The following is a 23,520-nucleotide window of genomic DNA, read 5'->3' as shown; positions in this document are numbered from 1 at the left end:
GGAGGAGGAGCTACTCAAAGGAAAACAACATGGCCTTCCTTTTTAGGAAACTTACCTTCTCACCTCTACTATCATATACTCTCACTATGGCAGGTGCTCAAGGAATATTATTTGACGTTTCCAAATTCCTTCTCTAGTAAAGTCATATTAACACAATTCACATTGTTTCTAAAGATGCAATTAAGAGTAGGACGTATGTCCCAGGATGTTGAGGCAGCCTGGTGAGAAGAAACAAAGACTAGACCTGCTCACCCCATGTGGTAGCTAGAAGGGTAGACTTGGCTTAACAAAAAAGAATGACTTTTTAGCTTGGGCACACGGTAAAGATAAGTGATGGGCAGTACAGATAGTTGATTCTGATAAAGGAAGTCTGACAAAAGGTACTGAATCCATGCCTTGTCAGGTGTCTGGGGCAGAGAAAAAGGTGTCTGGGAGTAGACCTCACACAGAGATCAGTGCAGACAGGTATGGTGAGGAAACTGACATCCGGGCCTATAAGAGAAACTAGAGTCAGGGGCTGTGTAGAGACTTTGTATCCTAATCCCTCAGTGGCTCCTCAGTAACAAAAAATAAGATCCAAAGTCCTTGCAATGGCCCTACCTGATGTGACCTGGGCTCTCCCTCCATCGCCCCTCCAGCTACCCTGGCTAGTTCACTCTGCTCCAGCTATGTTAGTCTGCCTGTGCTCCTTGGATATACACAAAGCACATTTTAAGGAAAAGGTTTTTGTATTTGGTGGTTCCTTTGTCTAGAATCCTCTTATCCCAGACTCTACTGTGTCTCATGTACTTATTTATTTAAAGTATTTGCAGGCAAATCAGTTCTTTAGAAAGGCCATTTGTGACTACCCCTATCATAAAGAACACTCTGTTTCTGTCCCCTTGCCATATTTTGTGCTTGTCTCTATAAAATAACAGGTTATATATTCCTATATATTCCTTTATCTTTTACCTTGCTTCCCCAATAGCATATAAATTATTCAAGGACTACAACTGTGTTCACTATTGGGCTTAGAACAATGTATGAAACAGCAGAAGCACATGCATTTAGTAAATGAACGAATGAATGAATTATATTACAGCTATTCTGTCTCCTGTATATTTTTGTAGCATTTATAGTTTGTGTCTCAAAATTTATCAGATGAGCTTGCAAAAATGGAGGTTTTGTCTGTTTTGCTTATGGTTGCATGGCTGTATCTCCAATGTCTAGAACAGAAGCTGACACTTGGGAATTACTCAATAAATAGTTTTAAATGTTGTTTACCATGAAAAAGTTCCTGTATTTTGGTTTTAAGAAAGGAAATGAATGATTGTTCTTTGATCATGGTAGCAAGTAACCATCAGAACCAGTTTTAAACCCAACCCCATCAGTCAATGACAACTTCCCATTAGTGACCATGCTTCAGAAAGCCCAAAGCCCTATATAACATCAGCAGGGTTGTGTTGTGAGTGACTGTATCCTACAAGCACAACTCTCACTTGTTTAGTGAGCAATGAATCACTTTTAGTTTCAGATACTGAGTGGTACTCTCCCTTCTTTGGACAGAAACACAGTGGTGCCTGGCCATAATCGCAAAACACACAAATAATTTATTATAATCCCAGGCAGGGTTCTAAACACATACAAATGCTAACTCATATCAATGCACAAAACAAACAGGAGAAGAAAGTTCTCTGATTATCCCGATTTAATAGATAAGGAAACTGAGGTACAGAGGGTTGGGGTACTCATCCAGGGCCATACAGCTAATACATATTAAAGCTGGAATTTAATTATTACTAAATCCAATTATTTTGACGTCAGAGTCTGCACTCTTGTATCTACACTCTATGGCTTTCCTCTAAAAACTGAAACACACAATGGTATAATTTCAATAGCAAGGTTTGTCTTAATGATTAGTCTCCCGACCTGTTCAAATGCTTTTCAAAGAATCACCATTAACAGCTGGGACGGTGGGGTTGAATTTCAAACAGAAAGGTAAGGGTAGACCTCTATGAGATGGTGGTGCTGGAGCAAAAAGTGAAGGAGGTGAGGGATTTAGCTTCCTGCTTTTAATAATCAGAATGATAAACAACTAGGATAACTGCCCTGATGAAAAAAAAAAAAAATATATATATATATATATATATGTATATTAAACCTTGGTCTTCCAGAAGTTCTTCTATTGGACAACTGAACAGGCTATCGGGTGGTAATGACTCTCTACTGCCAAGCTTATTCAGACAAGTCAGAGGAGGAAAACACCTCAATTTATGGCCAGGTCCCTCAACCCAACAGCTCATTGTAGTAACACCTCCCTCTAATGATAAAGTGATGCTAGAAAGCAACTGCATTATCACCTTTTTTAGCCATTGGACTTTAGAGTGATTGGTGCATGAGTAGAATAACAAGAGACCTATAACTTGAATAAATATTTTATGACACTTAGGCTGTGTTTGAAGTTTTTCTTCTGAGGATAACCCATTAGATTTTTCTTTTAGAAAGGCATTTTTTCTCTCTGGGACTCAGTTTCCTCGTCTACTAAATGATCAATTTGGAACTGGTAATTTCTGAATGTTCTTTTATTCTTTGAAGCCTGGAGAAATCAGAGTTTCCATTGTGTGAATTATAGATGTATATTCCTTTATTTCCCCCTCTGCCTCGTTTTTTTGGGTCATTATCATAGCTATGCTTTTACTAATGCCTGTACATAGAACTAGAAGAAAATATTCTGTCAGATTTTTTTTTAAACAATGACTTTTCTATTTTTATAGGCATGTTCTGTAAGAAAAGTTTATATTGTATATGATGACTCTTATTTATCTATATATGTTTTGTCTGATTCTGAAATATGTATTTTCTGTAATCATCATAATAAAAGCCCTTTGGATCAGTGCTGTTTTGAATATAATTGGAACTAATCTATATTTCTTCACTTATTCCTTTGTAATCTTAAGCAAGCTATTACTCTCCCTGAACCTCCAGTTTATCCATCTGCAAAACAGAAATAACACCTACAATTTTGCATGGTTGAAGTGATAATTCCAGGGCTTGGCATATGCAACACTTTTTTCACCCTGTTTGTCCTATACAGATTCTCAAATAAGGTAAAATTTCTTCCCTCCCTTCCACTGTGTTCTTGATAACTAGAACCACCCGTCTTCCTTCTTCCTTTATACCCGCTGAGAAAGGCTGAATACGTGTTTTCTGTTGATGACCATCCTGATCAAGCTTTAAAACCCAACTGAGTCTTGCATTAAGCTCTAAATCAATGCTGGATGAACTTACTCTGAAATCCTACTCCAATACGGACCATTTTATCACCCTTGTCCATGCTCCAATCAATCCACCTCATACATCTCAGACTCTTTCATAAATAACCATCTTCCTGGATTCAAGATCTTGTCTTTCCACAGTAGCATCTTATATTGAATTTCCTTCTTTCTCCAAAATCACCAGCCCTTCTCTATCCCATCTATATCTAGCAATCCCACCTGTCACCCTAAGACAAACCAGATAGACACTGGGCTCAGTATGAGAATGAATATTTATATCTACTTTCTTTTCAATTTTTATCTCAGATGCCAACGAAAGCGTGAACTTGATCTGACTGAAATTTAATGTCAGTTCATTTATGTTACAAGATTTTGTGTAATTTATTACATATAGCCTTTATAATATCCTTTACATTGTGTTTAGAATAGTGTAGTATACATGCTTATGCTTATTAAATAATGCCAGTGACTGAGAGTGTTTCACATATAGAATATGTTCAAAAGGAAAGCTTATAGAAAGCGATTAATGGATCCCTGATTTAATACTTTCTCCATTTCACATAATTATTGGCCATTGTCATCAATTTGTAATGTCTAGGAAATTAAAATTATAGAAAAAGATATGGAGTCTGATGGTCTGAATTTGAGTTCCAATTTTATGATTTTCTGGCCATAAGTAGCCTTGAGCTAAATTAATTAGCTTCTATAGGTCCAAGTTTCTTTATGTCTAAAGTAGAAATGATAGTACCTACTTCAGAAGATGATGGTGAAGGTTAAATATTACTATAGCATACCATACCACACCATACTATACTAGTGTTTAACACATACCTGGCAGAGATAGGTGAGCCTCAATAAAACAAGATTGATATTATTTATAAATATTTCATTTTATGGATGAAAATAAGGATTATGTCAGTCAAGTAATAATCTAAAATCACATGAGTCATAAGAAATGAAGCTGTGATTAGAATCCAAGCAAAATAACTTCAGATCCTCTGAGTGTGTTCTCTGAACATACTAAATCTTCTTCCAGTAGTTCCCTTTTATGCATCAATGTTCTTGAAATAAAGAAAAGAATAACGATAAGAGACCCTAAAGAAAATTAAATGGTATAAGCATTCCCTTTATTTCATTCCTAGATGGTGTGAAAGATTTTATGTATAAGTTTTCTAATATCACTATACATTATTTTTATCTTTCTTAAAGATTATGGTTTAGAAAGACTTTTGTGATACTTCAAATATACATCAGCTTTGGCATACCATTGCATTTGGTGAAGCAGAATGCTCAGAGAATTAAAAAAATCTCTGCTTTATGAATTTCAATTAAGCTATTTGAGATGGAAATAATAGGCCCTTCCAGTCATCTCTAGCCCCTTGGTCCTTATTAAGCACCATAGTCTGGAAACGCAGTGGTGTTTTTCAGTTGGCCTATTTCTTGACAGATCTAGCACCTCCACACTTTTGTCAACAGCACAGAACAATTAAGAACTTGGGCTCTAAAAAAATCTATCTCTGTACTTACAGCGAATACCTTGTTTAGACCTTTTGAGGAAGACTGTATTATAGCATTACATATATCTGCTAAATAAAGTGACCTAAATATAAAAGAAAGTTTAATGCTTATTCCAAAAAGGACTAAGGTTATCAGCTGATAACTTCTTGTCCTTTGATTAAAAACAATTACTAATAAAAGCGATATTTTTTTTTCCAAACCGTGTGTGTTAATGCATTTTTGTGTGATTTTGCTTTTACTAAGGTTGGAAGAGGTACGTTTCATTCTTAATTCAGCAACTAGTTTGGCATAATTTAATACATATTTGGATGAAAAGTAGATATTTTCATAGCCCAGTGTTGCATATAGAAATAATGAAATAGCTTTGTCATTACAATTTTGATTCAGTTTCTCCCTGGAATGTATTAACAGAAAACCACTTTCATTTTTATAGTTGAAAAACAGGCAATTTACTGTTGTGAGGTTTTAGGAGTATTCCAAACCAGCATAGCTCTAGAGCTTCCTAAACTCCTTACTAAGTAGGGAAAGTCCATGAATTTAAAACACTGGCCACTGATATTGTGCATTATCCTCACAACTTTGTTCAAGTTAACACTGTTATTTGCATACACACTGACTTGGGGTTAAGGTTATTTTTTCTAAAAATAAAACTTATCGAAGTTTAAATCACCAAAAAGTTAATAAATGATAATATGTTGTGCTTATTCGTTATTGGAACTCTGTGAAAGTTTTGAGAAACTATATCACAAGGATGCCTGAAATAGCAGCACCAAATGTCAAATTCTAGAGGCTACAGAAAAGGACATTTCTCTATTCTCTTGAAATACAATGAGTATTTCCCTGAGGTATGATGAATTATCCCACTATGGAAGAGGAGGAAAGATTAGTCTAACAGTTGCACTGCATATCAATTCCAAAGTAGGCCATTGATTTCTATTTTATGACAAAGAGTTTGTGCTATATAAATTATCAAATTTTAATTACCTAGTAGACTCATCGAATTTTTGAAATGGAAAGTTCCATGGAGATTACCAGTTCCAGTTTTCTCATTTTAGACAAATAGAGAGGTAAAGTGACTTATCCAAGGTTAGAAAGCAGGAGAGTGGCAGAGGAAATGAAAGAATCTATGCTCCTACTATTGTTTTATTTTTTCACATGAAGGAATGTCACTTGCTAAATGTAACTCTTAGTTCATGAACATATGACATGGGTCTATGTGTAGCATTATGTATTTATGCATATCTTACATAGACTGGAATAGAAGGACTCAAGACATTCATGGACCCAATCCCTAGTCTACTGCAATACATGGGAACTCAAAGCACTCAAAGATAAGCAAATACAAATTGTTTAGACTTTTACATTACCAATTTATTTTGAAGTACATTTATTCTATACATATCAAAACAAAGTAATAACTACATTATGTAAACATAGTAGTATTTTATATAACCTTCAGAAAGTAACGCACATGGCAAATGTAATAATACAAAAAAGAAAAACTACATTCTGAATGATGCCTACGCTGTAAAACAGTTATAAGGTTAGATGAAAAGGTTTAAGTATTTAAGGAAAAAGTTCCCAATCACCCTCATAGGGCTTTCCACCTAGGTTCAGAATTTTCTACTTAATACTCAAACTCTTTGGTAGGACATTTGAGCAGACAAAAATAGGAAAGGTGAAAGAAATTGTTATCTCCTCAACTTAGATATGTAAAATGGTAGTGGAGGAAGGGAAGTCCTATGTGAAAATAAATCTGAATGAAATGAGTGTCAGGGTTCTCTTCTTTTTTTAAGAAATTTTCTCAAAATCTATGAAGATGCTATTTTGCTATTAAATATTGTTTATCCTTTTTATTAATTAAAGTTAGCCTGTAACTTTAGAGTGTGCAATTCTGATCTGTAGATCTAAAGCATATTCAATGACATATATTAGTCTATTTATTAGTTTTATATTTCCAGCTGGCAAAGTATGCAATTAACTTCAATATTTTTTTGAAAGGCTTCTCTAGGCTTCACTTTGGAAAGAAGTCGTATACAGACTTCAAAATGGAAAGCACTACTGCATTCTGCTTCTATCAACTTGAACCCATTAAATATAATTCTTCCTTAATGTGATTATCAATATTTTACCATTTAAAATTACTTCCTAAAAATAATAGAAATCAGATACAGACTTATATTGAAGTTTCTGAGAGAGTACATTCTCTCCATAGTATTAGCCCAATGTCAGCCTGGAAAATACTGATATTGTAAAATATAAATTATGAAAAGGAAACTGTTCTTATAAATCAGTACAGTTTAGAATGTAAGTAATTAGGGAAAAGAAAAATAAATAATTTCGTGAAGGTTAGCAGCCCTCAGAAGAAGGAAACACAAGTTCTCATATGGGAGAGTGAGTGTATCTGCTCCTGAAATAAGCAAAACCAATACTAGAGTAGGTGTCATCACAAAATCCAGAATAGAAGCCCTCAACATAAGGGCTGAAAGAATGACCACACATCACCCGTGAAATAAGATAGAACAAGTCACTCAACGAAGCTAGGTATTCTGATAATTATTCCATATAACTGTCAGTCTCAGAATAAAAACCAGTACATTAAAATGGGATGTCCCAATCACATTTCCCAGGTAAAATAACACACGCTAATGAGCAGAAAAGGCAAATGAAGTTAGTGGTTTCATGACAATGTACAAGATCAAGTCCATTTTAAGGAGCAGTGATCACTTCCAGAATTTAGAATTTATCCTTTTTAAAACTACAAATGTTTTCCATCAGAGAGGGCTGCCAAAAGCATTCTGCAAACTTACTTTAAAATTAAACAAACACACACAGCTTTCCACCATCCGCTGCCCCCTCCTCCCAATGGGAGTTATAAATGTAGGTTTCTGGTAACCTACATCAGAGTGACACACTTTAATTTGATGGTTGATATTTGTAAATGCAATCTTATTTATGTCACCTTGTGTCAGTCATTCTCTAAAGGACTGGATGAGTTGTGGATGTAAATATATGTATAATGTCCTTTCCTTTTTACTGAAGTTTAAAATTTGAAGCAAGAAGAACGTCCAAACATAACTACGTCAAACATCATCCAGAGATGCTTTTAAAAAATGCCATGCCCACTTTAGAGAAACAATAACTGGATGTATGCAAACATACTCTCAAATATGTTCTGAGCAGTAAGAAAATAATAATCTAAATTTACTCAAATTCTCAGAGAAACATTTAATCCAAGAAAAGGCACAGGCAAGTTCGTATACCTCATTTTTTTAAAAAAGAGATGATTGTTAAGGAGAACAGGAGAATGAGTCTCTTATGAACGTAAACAGCAATACTTGAAAACAATTGATTATTTGGGGTGTATGTTAAAGTCTTTCATATGAGTTGGAGACTCTTTTCTCCTTAGACTCTCTGTTAGTATGTACAATAGGTAACATTATAAACACTTCTCCAGATCACAGCCTTATAAAAAGCTTGTCATTCTTAGCCTCCGATCTTAAACCATAAGAAATTATAAATTTATATCCATTTCCATTGGTGAATGCATTTGCATAGCAAGAAATAAGTGCACCTCACAACATACCCTGATAAAATTTACTGATATAATAAAAGGGGATATTAGATAAAATAATTGAACATCACAGGGACTAAATACTCTCAGTATAAGCAGACATGTCCATTAAAAATCCTTGATTTCTTCAGTTTTGGTTCTAACATTTGATTCTCAGTGTTTCTCACAGTTTTAACATTCTTTTACTGTGAAAACATTACTGCAACTTACAAAAAGTTTATTTTATTAATCTTTCCTACCCTGAAAAATCTGGCTTTCTTCATGTCCACCCCAGAGTAACATTTCTCTGATCTCATTTCAGGTGCCTCTTACATTTGCTTAAGAAATTTTCATTGCAAAACAGAGAATTTTTAGAAGTCACTAAAAAGCACTCCCTTACCTTCTAAACCTGCTTCAATCAGCCCAAACTGTTCCAATAATTTAACAAAAAGGACAATGACGATCAGAACTGCTATCATTTCAAGCCCTTCCAAGTTCATGGTCAGCTAGGTCATGGTCCGACCACAGCCACTGAGAAGTGCTCTTCTGCCTGGCTTTCTTTGGAAAGCCATTAAACTACATTAAGGCTACTGCTGGAGAAGGGAGAAGGGGAGGAGGATAGAGCGCATGAGAGAGAGAGAGAGAGAGAGAGAGAGAGAGAGAGAGGAGGGGAAGGAAAGGAGATGGAGAGGCTCAGAGAAAGGGCGTGAGTGAGAGAAAATGCATTCATCCTGTCGGTGTAGCAGAGGCCAGAAGTGGCAGCCGGATAAAGTCGGGCCTGTCAGAATTAGCAGCTTCCTCGTTATCACTCTTACACAGAGAGACAGCCACGCATGAAGTAACGTGCAAATCACCCGAAGACCCAGGAGGTCACCAGGAACGTCCCGAGGAAACATGCCGCGCAGCGGAGATGGCTTGGCGGCCCCGGGACTCCGCGCGCCCGCGCCACCGCGGTGGCTTTGTTGGGCTGGCCAGTTGCCTTGGAAACAACGGCAACTAACTAGGGGCTGGACTCCTGCTGCAGACAGGGACCAGAGCACCGCACCTTGAAATACGAAGAAAAACCTGAACAAGCCTAGTGACAGTTTGCATGCAGCTCTTCGGGAAACATTGTTTACTAGCCAGGGAAATCAGCGTGCATTTTGTCCCAACTAGCTGAGTAAGTGCAGAGAGAAACGAGGCTTAAGGGAGTCCTTCAATATTGACTTTCTTCTTTTCAATGAGTAGTCTTATCCTAACCCTCGCTCTTAGTCATCACAAATAAATATTCTGTTTTGAGTAGTCACTATCATACCATTTCAAAACATGAGTGTGATAAACTACCAGGTAATGTTAATATTTGTATAGTATTTTAGAATTTAGCAGCTACCTTTTATGCATCAAATCATTACCATTCAATACACCTATATATATTTATATAGATAGATATAGATATAGATACACACACACATGTATATATGTGTGTGTGTGTGTGTGTGTGTGTTTCAGTGTATACCTCCCATGCTTTTTAAAAAATGATTTAAGTACATTTGGAGCCAGAAAGTTTGAGAAGAAAAACAAAACCAGAAACAAAATTTGCCTAAAGTTTTTGACTCTGTCTTACACAACTGTTTCCTGTTTTTGTTTGTTTTCTCCTAACACTGCCCAAATAGATTAGTCCCACGATGAAATATAGAATTAAAAAACAAATAAACAGAAAAGTAGGACATAGAAGCATCTCAGAAAGCCAATTCAAATCTCCTATTTCATAGATGAGCAAACTGAGGACTGAAGACAGCAAAGGAGATAAGGCAAAGGCAGAGAAATGTAGAATGTGGGCATCTGTCACTTGTCATTGGCTACTGAGGCAGTTTAGTGTAATGGTTTAGAATACGGACTCCAGAGCAGGTCTGGGACCTCTTACTAGCTATGTGGCTGTACGTAGGTTGCTTAACACCTCCATGCCTTCCTGTCCTCTTCTGTGAGAAGAGGCATGATAATAGCACCCAGCTCATCACACTGTTGAGGGAGTTAATGAGTGCCATCTTTAGAACACAGTGAGTGCTCAGTTACTACCAGTGCTTGTTTTTATCTCATGTCTCCATGCTCTCTTCATACCATGCACCGGTTACTCTGGCTAAAATTTAGCCTTCCTTTTGTCATTCTCTCAATCAGAAACCTTCCATGACTCTTTGTTTGCATGAAGTTCAAGCTCCTGGTCTGTCCATGATCTGGTACCAGCTTGAGGATTGGCCCTCATTGGTCTTACTTCTGTTCATACACACTACAGGGTAGGTCAGCTACCTTTTCCCAAACTCATTCTGTTTTTTTTTTTTTTTTTAATCTCCAGGCCTTTGCTCAAACCTCACTACTTGGGGGAGGGGGGGGATCTTTTCCACACCATCTCTGTCTGTCAAGATCCTAAAACTCTTTCATGAAACTTTTTCCAACCAGAATTGGATAAAATCTCTCCTTTTTTGTGTTTTGATGGAACTTTTCCCACTTATGATGCATTATGTTGTAGCCACTTGGGTATACATTCTCTCAGCTAAAAGGTAAGCTTGCAGAGGGCAGAAATCATGCCTTCCTTATCTGGACACCTTCCACAATGCCTCCGTGGGGAGCACTTTACACTCTATGGATGTTTGTTGGATAATATTAGTCACTGTTGATTAGATGATTACCATACACCATATACTCCTTCCTAGCCACTCTGAAAATAGATATAATTAAATAAGATTTTCAAGGTGAACACTAAGCTTCAGAGAGTTTAAGTAGCAGGTTCAAGGTCATATAGCTGGTGAATTATGGGACTAAGCTTCGAACTGATTTATTTAACACAAAGCCTATTATTTCTTCCCATTATTCCACACAGCTTTAAATGAATTAAAAATCCAAATATTGTCACAAGTACTTATCAGCATAGGAATAAAGGTTACACCCCAAATGATCCTTTCAAACTGTTTTGTAACACTCCAATTAATCCATTAACCTTACTAACTTTGGAACATGAAAAGAGTTCAAACTAGTAGTTAATTAAATGCATGGATCTTTCTTTCTGCTCATTCACAGGATTATTGTTGCTTGAACACACATCACCTCTGAACTCCAGTGGGATTATTTCTAGGTTTTGCTATGACAAAGAACTCTGGAGAACCCTCAGCTTGCCTCATAAATGGATGTAATTGGTCAAGTCCTTTGTGTTCACATTTAAAGTTGATGACCTTGGGCTGAGAAATGTGTGCAGGCAGGGAGCTAGTGAACACTGTGAAAGTGAAAGTCTTTCCACGCCACTTAGATGTTGTAATTATGGGTTCCCTTGTTGCTGTGTTGCTCTTTCCAAGACCTGCAGGTTTTTCTTTCCTTATGTTTACCTCATTATCTCAGACCTTTGCCTTTGCAGTCCCCTATGTTGGAGTGCTTATCCCCAGATCTTCCCATGAATAAGTGACTTTATTTAGATCTTAGCTCCAAAATCCCCATCACAGAGAGACCCTTGCTAACCATGCTAAGTAGAACAGCCTCTTCTGCTGACCCTAGAGTCACTACTTTCTGAATCAGTTTTACTTTTCTTCAAAGCATTGTCACCACCTGGTGTGTATATTTGTTTACTTGTTTATCAAATAGCACTTCTTCTAGAATTTCTAGAATATAAACTCCTACCTTTGAGGGCAGAGCTTTTGTCCACCTTATTCACTGTGGTACCCACAGTTGTAGAATAGTGCCTGGCACATAGGAGGGAGTGACTGGTTGTTGAATGAATAATCTGATTGATCTTTTAACCTAAAAAGCCACCTTCTCTCATTGATCTGGTGGAATCCAATTGCCTGTTATCTAGAGTGCCTAGTCTGCCTGTGGACCTTGTGAGGCTTCTGAGTATTTTTAGGAGGAAGCACTCCAAGGTGTTGAGGAACCCATCTATAGCAGGGTGTATTCCTATCACTTTGCTTTACTGTGAGCTATGAGCACTGCACACTGGAAGATCTTGGCTGAATGTGAATATTGTGGTTCTTGCTGATGTGAATAATGAAAGTAATACAAAAAAGGTAGCAGAGAAGGTCTCCCTGCCCAGAATATCTTAAAACACTTGGTATGGAGGGTAAGAAGTACCTTGGACAGCATCCACTCTCATCCCTTGGTTTTCAGCAGAAAGAACACTGCAGTCTACATGGTAAAGTGACTTGGCCTCATATGCAACCCTTAGCTTCGAGTCATAGCTTGGATTCAAAGTAAAATGTTAATCTAATATCTTTCTTCCTATAGGGAACTGAATTCCCTTTTAAAAGAGAAACACTAAGAATGTCCAACAGAAAAGGAGAAACCTGAGCACTAACCCCAGACCTTTGACCTCATTGAAGTAACTCAAACTCTCTAAACCTCAGTTTGCTGGTCTTCAAAATGGGTCCAATGTCCCTCCTTTAGTGGGTGTTGTGAGGATTAGGCACAATAATACTTGTACATGATAGTTAATCTCCACAGAGCATATACTTTGTCAAGTAGTTGGATAAACACACAGACGGTCTTATTCTTACAAGCACTCTTTGAGGAAGATAAAGATTTTAATTTTTATCTTATGGATGAGGAAATGGAGGCTTATGAAAAGTTAGTAAATTACCCCATGTCCCAAAGCATCAGAAGCTAGTGGGGCTGACAGTTGCATGCTGTCATGACATTTCTCATGAGATGTGCTTAACAGTGGCAAGGAATAGATGAAGCATTTAAGATAACAAACATCATCAGCATATGTAACCAACACTTTATTGTGACTTTTCAAAAGATTGTTTGCTCTTTCTGGATTGTTGAGATTTTAGACTCGAGAACATACTGTGCCCTGATCCTGTGTATATGTGAAAAAGGAGTATGAGGTGGTGGTGAGAGAAAAGGGATGCTGTTGTGGTACTTTGCCAAAATCTTCTGCACAATGCACCCTCAAGAAACTACTGAGAAGATTGGAGGTAGTTACAGGTCTCACTGTATAAAGTAGGTTCCACAAAGCAACTTGGGGGGAGTCCTTTAGCTCAGGTTCTACTGCCACATGAAGGGTTATCCTTTGCCTGTCCCCAGAAAAATGAACACACTTAATCACTCTTACTTTTGCACTTCAGAGCATGCCCCTTAAGCGCAGTTTATTCAAAATGACCAGTTACTTGCAGTAATGAACCCATTTCTGCTTCATTTTCAGCAATATATCTTTCAAAAAATAATTTTTTTCTTAATAAAAGGAGAGATGAGGCTACCCTTTGATGAACTGAGGCAGGGAACAAAGGGATTCTGGTTAGTCATGTCTTTCTTTTCAAATTTCATGCTGGGGATGGAATTATAAAGGGGAGGAGAGGAGGATTAAACTTTCTCTGTACTCTCATCTCAGAGTCTCAATTAGTTAACTTGATCAGAAACCAGCCTTCACTCAGTTTGTTTCTAATTATTCATCCTTCATTCACTTGTTAACTTTGTGGTCCGGGTACCATACATGGGGGTATGAATAATAAAAATCCTATCCCCAGTTTTTGTGTAGCTTGAAATCTATTAAAAAACAACAAATGATGATAACTATGTGTGTAGAATAATCACTATTTGACAGATTAGTGTTTTAGGCACTTTATATAAATTTTCTCACTGCATCCTCACATAAACCCTATGAAGTAGGTTAAATTGATATGTCCATTTTGCCAGGGGAAATTGAGGAACAGAGGACTCAGTGGATTGTACCAGAAAATATCCCACCCAGATTTAAACCCAGGTCTGACTCCCAAGATTATGAGATATAATTGAAAACCACTAAAATTCAAGACAGCATCTGGTAAAAGCCTTTAAGGTAGTAGGGAAAGTATCATGAGAGCAGGGAGAGTACATTTGGCTTTAATGGAAGTGGGACATAGGAGGATGAAACCAAGATGAGCTTTATAGAGATTGCCTTGTTCTTGTATTATAGAGATAAATAGGTGGCATTTTTTCTTTCATAGCAAAGGCAGTCCATGTTACATGACCAATGGGGAAGAAAACTAGTCTTGCCAGAAAATTTACCCTGAGCCTGGGAAACAGTCAACACCATCCAAATCACTTGCCCAGGTTCTCCCAGGAAGATTCTTCCTCTCATTTTTCAGGCCATCTCCTATTTTGACACACAACATAAGCATCTGCAGCCTGCCTCTAACTCATGCTCTTCCTTTGGCAGTTACTTGATCCAAAAGAAGCCTGGATAAATCTTATGATTGAGTGAATTGAAAGCACAGTTGGCCCTTCAAAATGAACTGAAATAAAATAAGCACAAGGCATCAAATGTGTTTCAATAATAATGTGAAGATATAATGAGTTACATTTATGGAAGAGGTAGTATAACGCACAGCTTAAGAGCCCGCTTGGGTTCAACTCCCCACCCTGCTACTTTAGAGCCTTGTGATTTGGGGAAAGTTGCTGAAATGATTCATGAAAAGCACTTCGAACAAAGACCGTCATATTACAAATGCTCAACAAACATTTGCTGTTATTTTTATTATTTATTGAACCCTTGCTACACATCAAGAACTATTCTAATTGCTTTACATGAATTACCTCAGTAAATTCATACAGCTCAGTGAGCTAAGTACTATTAGTATTCCCAGCCACTATGTGGATAAGAAGGAGTAGGGGATCTCTAATTGAGTTGGGATTCTAAAGAAAATGCATTGCTCATACCCACCCATGAAGTTTACCACCATCTTCCAGCACAAGTAATATAGGAAGACTGTGTAAATTTATAATGACTTGGCTTTTAAATTGCTCTTCTTAATAAATAAGCATCCCTTCTGCAAAGAAAAAAATGTAAATAGCATTGAAATAACTTTCTTGGACACTGGTGTTTGGGAACATCTTAATCATCTTCCATTCCAGAACACTCCACAGGAGGAACCGATGGAATGAAGTGGTGGCGTGGCATCAGAGAACAGACTCTATTCAGGTTCAAGTGGGTTTTCAAAAGGTCTTGTTGGCTGCTGAGGAAATTCACCTTCAAGGGCATATTTCACTACTCCATCAGTTTCGTCAGCCCTGCCCATGCATCATACTCAACGTTCCATGATTAGACAATATCCTCAGTAGTGAGGGTGCAACATACACCCAGACTTCACCAGGCAACCTTGTCCTAAGGATAAATAACAAAGGCAAGCTGCTCAGTGGGTGAAGGTGGTTAAATGGAGGAACGATAGGCGGTGACTCAGAAACACGTTGAAGCTATACATTAGTGCATCCTTGCAGGATTGAAGATAAATGGGGTTAATGGGATTGCTAGCAAGTGTATCCAGCACTGGAGGAGAGAACAGAGCACTAAATGGTTATACATATATATTAACTGGTATAGCTCACACTGCAGTATGCATCAGAATTGCCTCGGAATCTTCCTCAAAATGAATTATCAGACCTTCCCTAGAACTTTTTATTTGGTAAGTCTGAGATAGAGGTCCTGAATCTCCACTTTTGTCAAGCATTTTAATGTTTCTAATGCAGGACTTCTCTGAGCCACACTGTGAGAAACACTACACTAATCTGCTCAAATGCCCTCACCCATGTGAGGAACGTAGCCTCCAGGGAGACATTCTCCCAGCTTATCAAAAACTATCTGAGAGTCACACATTTTGCAAACTCAACATGGTTAAGGAAACATAGGTGCTCCATCAGTTTCTCAAACTTCTCCAGAAAATTTATTTTTTTCCTCATAGAAGTAACAAATTTCAAAATCATTTGATAATAGATAAGTTTCTATTCCAAGTTTAAAGCATTCCTTGATGATTCATTTCTTGCATTCGTGACACTGGTAAACTTTCTTTTACCAGTGAGTTTCAGATACAAAGTTAAGTAGAGATAGAGGGCTGTGAACCATTCTACACTTTTCTGCATTTCTTCGTTTCCTATCTCCCAGGTTGCATCTATCCCTGGAGATTCTCCTTTTAGCTTCAAATGTAATCACTTAAGTGAGGGACAACACTGATGTACAGCTGTCTTAATAAGCAAGCTAAGTGAAGTAAATAGCAATTGATGGATACAAATGTTCGGAAGTGTGAAGCTGATTTAGATAAAGTAGATATTTCAGTTTGAGATCTAATAAAAAACAAAACAGCAGCCACATGGAGCCCTTCCTCATTACTCCCTAGGGCTAATCTTTATCTAAATCAATACTATAAAAGTAACAAAGGACACAAAGTTGTCTGATGCATAATTCATTTATTATGAACTCATGTAAGACTCAAATAATTGAAACAGGATTATTTATGTGATCATTAAACCCAGGGGATATTTCTACAGATTTTAGCCCTGCTTAATGGAAATCTTAGTTGCAGATATATATTTAGCCAGATTTCATTCCAAATATTGTTCCTGCCAACAAATTATTCCTCATTATAGCTGACATGTTGTACTTCCTCACTGTAATAGAGTATTAAAATTTGTTTATTCTATTACATTATTGCACCAAAGAAATACAAAATGTAAAAGTACTATACATCACCACGACAATTATTCATGCTACTTATACTTTCAGTTTAATTACTAACAACTGTAAACTTAATCACTTGTTAATAACCTTGATTTTCAACAGGAATATTTTAATATAATAGCCATGATAATTATTTCATGCTAGTACTGAGTTGTAAATAATAATTAAACAATGTTTTATTTGAAAAACACACACAAGACATGCAGTTAGTAGGACCACACTGAAAAAAAAGTTATCATCCGTGTAATAAAAACATAACTCATTGAATAACAAAGTAGCTGCAAAAATTAAAGATTAACTTTTACGGATAACTGAGGGCATGCTATGTTAAATTTATTATACATAGAGCCATGATCAGAGTAAAACTCTTTTGAGGGGTCATCAGCCAGTCAAGTATGAACTGCTGGCTTGACAACTCAGGATGGCTCTTCTCTGAACTGTGGTATTATTGCATAATAGTTTTCTACTGTTGCATAGCAAATCACCACAAACTGAGCGACTTAGAATGGCACAGATGTAATTATTTCACAGTTTCTATTCATGAGGAGTCTGCATGTGGGTTAGTGGAGTCTTCTATTCAGGCTTAAATCAAGGCATAGGCTGGGGCTATGATCATGCTTCAAGCTCTGGTTTCTCATTCGAGATCCCAGGATGTTCAAAGGATTCATTTCCTTGTGGTTGTATGACTGAGGACCCTGTTTTCTTGCAAGCTATTGAATAGGGAACACTCTCAACTTTTAGAAGTTGCACTTGGTGCCGTGCCCTCTCCGCAGCCTGGCAGGTTGCTCCTTCAGTGCTAGCAGGGGAATGTCTTCTGTGCTTCCAACCTCTCTGACCTCTTCTCAGGGATTACTAGATTAGCATCCCTTTTGATCAACTCAAAGTCAACTGCTTAGGGACCCTAATTACATCTACAAAATCTTTTCTCCCATTTAGGGTGCCATAATTGTGGTTGTGGATATAGCCTATCATATTTGCAAGTTTTACTCACATTCAAAGGAAAGCGCTTATGTAAGGTGTCCACACCAGGGGGTAAAATCTTGAGGACCATTTTAGAATTCTGCTTATCACAGCAAGTTTCTGCTCTAAGTTGTGAGTGGCATGCCAGGTGTCCTGTGCTTGTGGGAGGCTGAAGGACAGTTTTTTGTTTTATGCTTTTTTTTTTTTTTTTTTTTTCCAAATTAAATCTTGGAGGAAGCAAAGCATACAGGACATTTGGCTACTGAATACACAGAAGCCAACAGAAAGATGTGACTTTCTGGAGTGTAAGCCATCCATCAACCACTCCCGCCAATGAGGGGAGGCGAATGGTTAGAAAACACTACAGCAGCACTCTGGTTGCCCACTCTGGCATGAAATGGCACATTGACTGACTGGCATCATCCCTTGACATGTATAAAGCAGAGAGAACTATCTAGAAAAGGTGAGGAGCAGCACGTTTGAGACTCTAACACTATAGCTCTCAGGTTCCATTCATTTTAGAACAGATTCTTTCTGTACTTCTGTTTTTATTTCTTCTTGCTTCTTGTTGGAATTTTTTTTTTGTGGTCTGGCTCTGTTCCCACTATGGTCATGGCTAATGTTATGAATATCCCTTTGCTTCCACCACAGTAGATCAGTGAAATACTGCCTGGCTATAAATCCTAACTTGGTGCTTACCACAAAGCTACACAGATTTGGGCAGATACCATCTCTTAGCCTAGTTGCATTACCTATAAAATACAGACAGTAATAATATCTCAGAGTTGTCATTTAATTGAAATACAGCTAATCCTTGAGCAACACAGGTTTGAACTCCACAGGTCCACTTACACATGGACTTTTCTCCACCTTTGCCACCCCTGAGACAGCAAAACCATCCTCTCCTGTTCCTCCTCCTCCTCCTCCTCAGCCTACTCAGTGTGAAGACAACAAAAATGAACATCTTCATAATGATCCACTTCTACTTAATGAATAGAACATATATGTTCTTTTCCTTATGATTTTCTCAGTAACACTTTTGTCTAGCTTACTTTATTGCTAGAATACAATATATAATACACATAACATATAAAATATGTTTTAATTGACTATGTTACTTGTCAGGCTTCTGATCAACAATGATCTATTGGCAGTTAAGTTTTGGGGGAATCAAAAGTTATACATGGATGTTTTACTGTGTGTGTAAAGTACCCCTAACACCTACATCCTTCAAGGGTCAACTGTCATTAAAATATGTCAAACACTTGAATGGTACCAAATAAGCAATAAGTAGATGTTACTGTTGTTATTGTTATAATTAGAAGGAAGCGGGTGTTATGGTTATTCTGTTCTCAAGGTATATTCAGAATCTAGTGCCATGTCTGGCCTATGGCACACTCAATACATGGCTCTTACAACTCTGCTAAACCTCTCTTCCCCTCTGATCTACCCTCAGTATACATTGTTGTCAGAGTGACAGAAACATGCAATTTCCCAGCTTCAATTTACAGTGATATCTCACTGACCACACACTGAAATTCAAAAATTATAGCAAGGCATATAAAACCCCTCCCAACTTACTGAGGCACTCTCCAGCCTTATCTTCTGACAGTCTGTCCTCACACTCTGTGTTCAAGGCATGATGAGTGCCAGGCTGATTTCTCCAACTGCTTCCTTTTCCTTCCAAGAAATTCTTACCCATCATTTAAGAATCAGCTTAAACGTTTCCACTTGAATGGAGTTTGTCATGAGCCCCACTTCCAACCAGACAAGACTGATCCCATTTTTCTTTCTGCCTGTTACTTATCTCAACTGTGATCCCTTCAAGATTTATGAACTGGTGGACATACTGTCTCCTCTCCAAAACCATGAGTCCTTGGGAGGAGAGGCTGTATCTTACTGTCTTTCTACCGTCAGTATTTATCCATGTACCTGAAATATATTAGTTGACCAGTAAATGTTGCAGTAAATGAAGAAGGGATGGAAGGGAAGAAGGAAATAAAAAAGAAACTAATAGCATGGTATCTGCAGGGCACAAGCGAGATTGAAGTCAGGTGCTTAACCCTTCCACAAAGCATCACCATGTCTAAAACTCCACCGTTAAAGATTTAATTTTTCATGTTAAGTATTCCAGGTGCCCTGAAAATAACTTAAAGGGCAGAAAACATTAATCACTAACACCTTGGTATAAAAGAGTTTCATTTGTGTCACTTTTGTTCAAGAAAAGTGAGACCATTGGCAACCTGGGAACTTGAAACCTGATGGCAGTAATGTGTGGAAAGGGAGCTATGTTAAGAGCCAGTTTGATAGTAAGTACATTTATTAACCAACAAAATAGCTATTTGAACTGGAAAATCCAGAGTGATTTTAAGACAATCTAGAACAATCTAAGACCATCCAGAGTGTTCTAAGACAATCACTAATGTGCAAAATTATGCTTTCCCTCCCATTTTCTAGTATGTGCTTCCTGTATTGAATATCCAAATTTATTTTATTGAAATAATTTACTATCCACTACCCCACTGACTGATGCAGCCTCCCAAATTATTAAACCAACATTACAGAAGTCAGCTTCTGTGCTGAGAATAGCTGGCTCCGAATTTTACATCTTCCATTTACTTAGGAACCCAGAATACCTGGTATTCTCACAGGTAACATCAGTTTGTTTTCATGGGCTGTGCTGGCCTTCACACTTCCTGGGTGGCCATTCAAGAGATACTGGAAAGGTGGGTCAGTGTTCTTGTGGGATACAAACTCTTGTCATTAGCAGGAGGCAAACTTGATTTCTGGTCTGAATTATTAAGTATATCAAATCCTTTTGACAATATTTTGGATTTGATCGAACTGTCAATTCACTGGCCACCTATCCCTTTTCCATACTTCTTAAATCCTTAATAATTTTAACATAAATGTAGCCAACACATTCTGTCTAATGAATATAGAAATCATTTTGATTAATATAAAATCATAAATATATATATATATTTGATATTCAGTATCCTAAAAACACCTTAATCATTTCTCCATAGCTTCCTTTTGGAGAAAAAATGTTAAAAATTCATGGAGGAAATCTAATAGGTAAATATGTATTTACATCAGCCAGGGTATTTTTTGTTGTTTGTTTGTTTTTTAATTACCAATTAGATAATTTCAACAACCTGGTCAATAATCAAACACTATGATATACATCAATTGACAAGGTGTGGTATAAAGAGCAGAAAATAAGTGTGTGTATTTACCCTCAGAACTTGTGTGTCTCAATGGTTCTGCTACCATTCAGAGAGATCATGTTGGGAAATTATGCGATGGTTCCACTTATGTTGGACTTGCTGAAAGATCTTGGAACTCCCCTTTTAAGAACTGTCTCTAAATTATATTTATAAGTTATCCTTCCCTGTCTTTTCTAGTCCACAGCTGGTTGCCATCAGGCTCAAAACTCCAAACCTCCACAGAGTTTGTGAGAGTGAGAATGGATGACATTTTTAGAGCCATATCCTTGTTAGCAAGCTTCTCTGAAAATGTGGTGTAGCTACAGTGGTAAATGCCTTGTGTACCCTGACGAGGTGATGAGCACCTTGGCAGCTGCCTAAGCTTCACATAGAGTGAAGCTTTCTCCCTCTCATTTCACCAAGAGTGTCACATCTGGCTGACCAGCAACGACCGTGTACTCCCAAAGCCTGAAGCAGCTGGCCAAGGTTCTACCTGCACATGGTTTCCATGTGCATGGCACAGAGAGATCCTAGAGTCCACAAGTAATCCCACCACCATTAGCATAAAAAATAACTCAAGCTTTATCCAACACAAAGACATAGCACCTCTTCTAATCACATTTTGATAATTGCTACTTTACTTCTTATAAATAGCTTCATCAAAAAGGGAGACATGCAAGGGAGACATGCAAGAAAGACAGGTAAAATGACATACAAGCAACTTAGCTATTTCCATTAGCTTATGTGAAAGTTTGCTAGGGAAGGAGGTTGAAATCCATGGTTAGAATAAGCGTTTCGTGTTATCATTGAATTTCAATTATGTCCTACCCTTACCTATATTACCTGGAATAATTAGAAGTTCACAGCATCACTCTGAGTCAAAGCAATCCTAATAATTAATTTCTTGCTACCCAGGGTAGAAATGAGCCTCTACAATTCTATTCTATTTGGAAAAGTTAGGTTCAGCATTTGAAATGCTTAGATTCAGCATTCACTTAAGCTCCTGACTTTAAAAGTTTGAAATGGGATTTTGAAAAGGTCATTTTTCTATATATTTTATCAGTTATTTACTTTTATAGTGTTTGAGAATTATGCATTGTGTATTTAAGTACTTTGTCACTATTGTACCACCAAATGGTGGAGGAGAAAAGACACAGTACTTGGTTTTTTCTCATTCTAAAATCCTGTTGCTTTTGTAGTGCTTTTTTGATATGTGTCTTAGTAACTGCAAATTTATACATAAATTTGAGATTCATTTGTTAAAGAGCCAGAGCATAGAGAGAAGATTATTTGCTCTTCATGAATTTAATCCTGTGATTTTACAAGGTTAGGTAAAAAACCGTCTCAGGCATCTATCTTTTCTGGACATCAGAGACATAAAGAGATGTTCTATAAGAAATTGTTTAAGAAGGAATTATATTTAAGCTATAAACAAGCTGTGGAGGAAAGGCAATATAATCCTTCCTGTTAAAAAAATGACGTCTAGAATTTTATTAAATTGATAATGGCTGTGCACACCTGTGAAGAATAAGGTACAACCCTAAGTAGACAATGTATCAGGGCAATTTGAAAAGGGAACTTATGAAATAAGTCAGGAAAACATACATTAAAATTCATTCAGGAAGGTGAAAATTCTGTTGTGGTAGTTAGAGCCTGCTCTATGCACAGGCAAGAAGAGGGAAATGGCAAGGATGAATCTGAAGACGCCAAGACCTGTCTGCTTCCCAAGATCTACCAGGTGCTGCTTGATCATGCTGGTTGTGCTACAGCTTTGATTGTCTGGTTGCAATCGGCAGGTAGTTGGACAAATCATATACGCAGTCAGAATGGACTTAAGGAGCAACAAATCAAGAGACACATGAAATAGCATGGAATGAACCTTGCCCGCAGCCTTGTTGTGAACTTGTGCCTCAGTGCTTATAACTAGTTTCCCCCCAATAGCTATGCCCATAGCTTACCCCAAGTACCTGCATCTCAATCACCAGGATTCTCCGTTTTCCTTAGAAACTTTTCTAATGCTACTGACTCCCTGGATCTTTGGAGGCTGCCTTCTCCTGCATGTACCTCTATCTATCTATCTATCTATCTATCTAATCTCCCCATTACATCTGCTGAATTCCTCTGATTCTTGGATTACCTAGGAAACTGTTAAATATCAGTGCACACTGGACAATCCTCTCCCTACCAAGGTGAACTCCCTTTTACCCATACTCAAGTCCATGCAATATTTTCTCCAATCGCCCTACCCAGATGCACACAGACACACACATATGCACACAGACATCAGTTAAAAACTTTCCTACAACAATCAGCTCATCAGCTCAGTTCTGCTAAATAACAATCTTTTAGAGTGATTTTTTTTTTTTCTTTCCAAAGCTGGTTGTGTCGCACTGATGGATAGCAAAACCAACATCATAGGCTCATGGTAAGCAGTATTGAATATAAAAGAAAAAGAAAAAGAAAATTTAAAAAAAGAGAAATAAAAGAAAAAAAGGATAAAATGGAATAGGTGAGTGCTTTGCACAAAGAAAGAACATTATTTTGTGAAATCCTTGTTTTTCAGTTATATTTATTTGTGTT

The 23,520-nt window shown here is 37.3% G+C and overlaps 1 protein-coding gene across 5 annotated transcripts in view; it reads right to left on the bottom strand.

Moving 5' to 3' along the window:
* The window catches only part of KCNIP4 (potassium voltage-gated channel interacting protein 4), a 1,112,575-nt gene that overhangs the window by 492,416 nt on the left and 596,639 nt on the right, over positions 1-23,520 (bottom strand). Inside the window, exon 1 of one of the 5 annotated variants that reach the window (XM_069494042.1) lies at positions 8,726-8,825. The exons of the other annotated variants lie outside the window; for them this stretch is intronic. Within the exon in view, the coding sequence (XP_069350143.1) occupies positions 8,726-8,825 (100 nt within the window). Of the gene's footprint in view, positions 1-8,725; positions 8,826-23,520 lie in introns of those variants that run through there. 5 annotated transcript variants of the gene reach the window in all.

This window comes from Eulemur rufifrons, chromosome 19 (genome assembly GCF_041146395.1).
Source record: "Eulemur rufifrons isolate Redbay chromosome 19, OSU_ERuf_1, whole genome shotgun sequence".
Lineage (NCBI taxonomy): Eukaryota > Metazoa > Chordata > Mammalia > Primates > Lemuridae > Eulemur > Eulemur rufifrons.
This window is presented reverse-complemented; position numbering and strand designations above follow the sequence as displayed.